This window comes from Sus scrofa, chromosome X (genome assembly GCF_054392235.1).
Source record: "Sus scrofa isolate SSC_HxYL_T2T_F1_AM1 chromosome X, Sscrofa_HxYL_maternal_Yorkshire_Landrace_v2.0, whole genome shotgun sequence".
Lineage (NCBI taxonomy): Eukaryota > Metazoa > Chordata > Mammalia > Artiodactyla > Suidae > Sus > Sus scrofa.
In genome coordinates this window covers 36,922,155-36,926,719 of record NC_139401.1, presented here as the reverse complement: position 1 = coordinate 36,926,719, position 4,565 = coordinate 36,922,155, and the positions used below count along the sequence as shown (strand labels likewise).

General features: G+C 49.0%; 1 protein-coding gene across 1 annotated transcript; it reads left to right on the top strand.

Annotated features, from left to right (window-relative positions):
• Nucleotides 1-482: 482 nt before the first annotated feature.
• On the top strand, nt 483-4,028 carry LOC100624295 (histone H2A-Bbd type 1-like). The gene has a single exon (XM_085008485.1). It carries the CDS (start codon nt 3,531-3,533, stop codon nt 3,897-3,899), a length of 369 nt encoding a protein of 122 aa, XP_084864611.1. The 5' UTR covers nt 483-3,530; the 3' UTR covers nt 3,900-4,028.
• The last annotated feature ends 537 nt before the right edge of the window (nt 4,029-4,565 follow it).

Genomic DNA, 4,565 nt, shown 5'->3' with positions numbered 1-4,565 from the left:
AGCTTGGATATCATGTGGCGGTGGCTGTGGCTGTGGCTGGCAGCCGTAGCTCTGATTTGACCCCTAGCCTGGGAACCTCCATATGTCATGAGTGCGGCCCTAAAAAAGACAACAAGCCAAAAAAAGAAAAGAAAAGGATGAAATCTTCTTGTTCGGTGAATTGGTGTAGCATGGTGCTTTTTAAATGGTCTTTGGTATGGGGGCAACATTTTCTGTTATACAAATTCATTGCCAAATGACATATAGTCTTATTTAATTATAAGCTGCAGGCCAACACCACAGCCATAGCAATGCCAGATCCCAGCCATGTCTGCAACCTATACCACAGGTCATGGCAACGACAGATCCTCAACCCACTGAACGGGGCCAAGGATCGAACTCCCGTCTTCATGGATACTAGTTGGGTTTGTTACCTCTGAGCCACACTGGCAACTCCTGAAAGCTAACTCAATTTCTTTACCTCTTATAGCTGACTAGTAACAAATAATTTAAGGACCCATGTCAGCCCACAAATCATGTTTGATTAGCAGTGCAGCAGTCATTTTAGGAGTTCCCGTTGTGGCACAGTGTGTTAAGAACCCCACATAGTGTCCATGAGGATGTGGGTTTAATCCCTGGCCTTGCTAAGTGGGTTAAGGATCCAGCGTTGCCATGAGCTGCAGTGTAGGTTGCAGATGCAGCTTGGATCCAGTGTTGCTGTGGCGTAGACCAGCAGCTGCAGCTCCAATTCATCCCCTAGCCTGGGGAACTTCCATATGCCAAAGGTGCAGGTGTAAAAACAAACAAAAAAAACCACCACATTTTATTTTCTTATTTAAAATTTTTTTATTAAACTGTAGTTGATATACAGTATTGTGTCAATTTCTGCCATATAGCAAAGGGACCCAGTTATACATATATGTACTTTATTCTTCTCATATTCTGTCCTGTTCTATCTCAAGAGATTGGATGTAGTTCCCTGCGCTACCCAGTAGGACCTCGTTGCTTATCCATTCTAAATGCAATAGTTTGCATCCACCAACCCTGAACTCCCCGTCCATCCCACTCCCTCCCCCTTTCCCCTTGGCAACCACCAGTCTGTTCTCCCTGTGAGTTTGTTTCTTTTCTGCAGAGGGGTTCATTTGTGCCGTATTTTAGATTCCCTATAGAAGTGATATCATATGGTCCTTTTTCTTTCTCTTTCTGACTTACTTCACTTAGTATGAGACTCTCTAGTTGCATCCATGTCGCTACAAATGGCATTATTTTGTCCTTTTTATGGCCGAGTAGAATTCCATCGTACATATGTACCACATCTTGGTAATCGCTCAGTGGGCATTTAGGTTGTTTCCACGTCGTGGCTGCAGTGGTCATTTTAATTTATTCTCTTAGGTGTACGGTTCCAAATCTAAGGACAAGCAGTGAGCAGGCTCTGCATTTGGTGTCTCATTTAGCATTTCTCTTGCAGAGTCCTTCATGAACACAAAAGACTGATCACTCATATTTTGGGTTCTTGAATCACGGAGGGCAAAATATCTCTAAACTTCTGTTAATGCAACATCCACTAAGGGAAACGAGTTTGCAGCGGGGTGGCAGATTAGATACTGTGGTTTGAGATATTTCAGTTCTGAGATGTAGAATGAGAGTAACTTGCCAACTTGACCATGAGAGAGAGAGTCTTCACGACACAAAGGAGCAAAACAGTGAAAGAAGAGGGAGGGAGACTGGGTTCTGGTCTCCTATAAGTGTCGTTTACTTGGGACACGTCAGCTTCCATGGCTAGAAAATGACGCTGTTGGACTAAATTATTGCAAAGTTCTGTTCGAGGTGTACAGTTACCAGTCTATGACTTTTCCCTAAGAACAGTTTTCTATTAAAATGGGGTGAGTGGGGCACAGAGGCCAGGGATTCTTGTTTAGGGTCTCCATTTTTATAGCAGAGGCTACTTGGGCCCAGAGATGCCAGTCCGCTCTCCCAGGGTCCCATGGCAAGTGGGTGGCACGGTAGGGAGGAGAGCCCAGCCCTGCACCCTGTTGTCGAGGCTCCTCCTCTGCTCTGTCGTGAGAATTGTGTGGTCTCAAGACAGACAGGGGTTGATGGTCCTGTCTGGGAAAAAGACCACCTCTCAATATAGAAGCGTTGATTTCTTAAAATAATTGTGGATGGGTTTCTGGGAGAATATATATTGTTTAAATGTAGTTAATTTAGAGTATTGTAATTGAGCTTCCTTATTCTTAAGGAAAGCTAGGAATATTCAATTTATGTAAGCAATTGATGCAGATATGCCAATCAGAACAGAGCGCCATTATTTAAGAGATGTCGCAATCGCTTCCCTTAATAGCATTCAGCATAGGAAAACATTCCACGCTCACACATCCGAGGTGAAGGCATTTCTGAATTACAGACACATCAACATTTAGGCACAGAGAGTGATTGTAGCTTCAATTCTACAGTTTCACCCACGGTTACATATAAGCATAGAAAGAAAAACTAACTGGTCCAGAGAGCAAAAAGCTGTTTGCCTCTAGAGGGTATGATTTGACTAGTAAACAGATAGATAAACAAGGACTAGAAAACGAGATTGTCTCTTGTCTCTACCTCAGTGGAGACTAGATCTCTGTGGACCCACTCATAGAGATCTCCAGATGGTCTGATCCTAAGTCCAAATTCTCCACCACTTCTGCCAACAAGGGGAATCACTTAGCAGCTATAAATGAGCGAAAAGAAAGCAGAAACATAAAACTAGTATCGAGGAGAATTAAAATATAAAATTAAAATTAGAAAAACGAAATCACCAACATCCTCTCGGTGCTCTGGAATCATCTAGAAGGAACAAGACAGGGCACTCCTGGGCTTTGGCTGCGAATGAGACACACTTTTCTGTCTTTGGAGTTCACCTGGCCTATCAGTGTGATCTCTGCAACAGTTAAAAGGTATTTTTAAACCGAGAAACTCATGACACTTAGATACGAAGTGCAAGTGTGTTTGAGGAATGTATTTAACTCATGAGGGAATTGGCAGACACTGTAGCCAAAAGATAAGCCAAAGAGAAAACATAGAAATATTGAAAAAGGGTATTGAGATGTGAAAATGGAGGCAGGGTTGGTTTTATTACAGTATGAGGGTGCAGAGAAACAGAGCTCTACTGTACAAGGCATTCCGCATGTCTGTCAGTGGCCACCAGTTTACAGATGGATGTAAACCATTCAAAGCCAATGCAAGGCTGGGCTCAGATAACCTGAAGCAGCGTCCTATAGACAGGACAGTGGCTCCATTGAAACATCCTTTAAAAAAAATTTGCTAGACTGTTAAAGTGACATAGAAAGAGTTCCCTAAAAGAGAGGTTCCTACCACAGGCATTTCTAGGCCAGTCCTGATCAGGGTTCAGAGGACACTGATGACATCACAAAGTCAGAGGTGTCACAAAGGCCCCAGGCCAATATGAGGCAGCCGCCCAGGGATCCTGCAGCAGAAAGTCGCAGTGGCCTCTCAGGAGACCCGGGACAGCGGGATAGTCACGCTGGGCCGATCCGGGACCGCACCCAGCCAACATGTCTCGGAAAAGAAACCTCCCGCAATGCAATCGTCGTAAGAAGCACGCCCTCTCGCGCTCCTCAAGAGCAGAGCTGCAATTCCCGGTGAGCCGCGTGGACCGCTACCTGCGAGAGGGTCGCTATGCGCAGCGCCTGAGCTCGCAAGCCCCTGTGTTCCTGGCCGGCGTCCTCGAGTACCTGACGGCCAACATCCTGGAGCTGGCGGCCAGCGAGGCCCGCAGCAACAACAAGATGCGCATCGCCCCCGAGCACGTGCAGAGGGCCGCGAGCCACAACCAGACCCTCAGCAGCCTCTTCCAGGCCAGCAGCGTCTCCCGGGGGGCTGAGGAGGGGGCCGAGGAGCCCCTGCCCGAGGCCGGGCGGTGAGACCTGGGTCCCGGAGCCGGGCCAGACCTCAGCGGTGGCCTCATCCCGCCCGACACTGCGTGTGGCTGAGGAAGGTCTGGTCCCCTTTAAGGTCTCGCAGCCATTAAAGTCCATGGCGGTGGTACCTCAGACGCCTGTCTGTTTCTGTCACGTGTCGTTGTCCGCGGGACCCCCAGGAGGGGCTCGGGGTGCGGGTGGGGGGCCGGGAGGTGTGGTGAGTGCGGGATGCCGGGATCCGCGATCTCGGGGAGCCGTTTCCCAGGGCGACGGGGCGGGGCGTGGTCCTGGTGGGCGGGGCTGGCCGAGGCTGTGGGGGGCGAGGCCCTCCTTCCTCCGTGGCTCTGAGGGCGCCCGGGCCTGTGAGGCCGGGGTGGGCAGGGCCCCCGGGGATGCTGAGTTCCCAGAATGGCGGTGGTGACGGGGGAGGGGCTGCAAAGCAGGACCGAGGACCTGAAAGCTTCTTCATTCCTGCTGCAGCAGGTCTACAAGTAGGAGGCGATGGCAGTGGGCTGGGTGGAGAGGGTGGCAGAGCGCTTGGCGTGGACTTAATGGGACAGGGCCTTTCCCTGGAGATGGAGGCGTGCCGGGAAATCCATAAAGAAACGCACCCAAAAGGAGTTACGGCTGTGTCGATGTCACGTATGAGTGATTTTACGCTGCTTTATG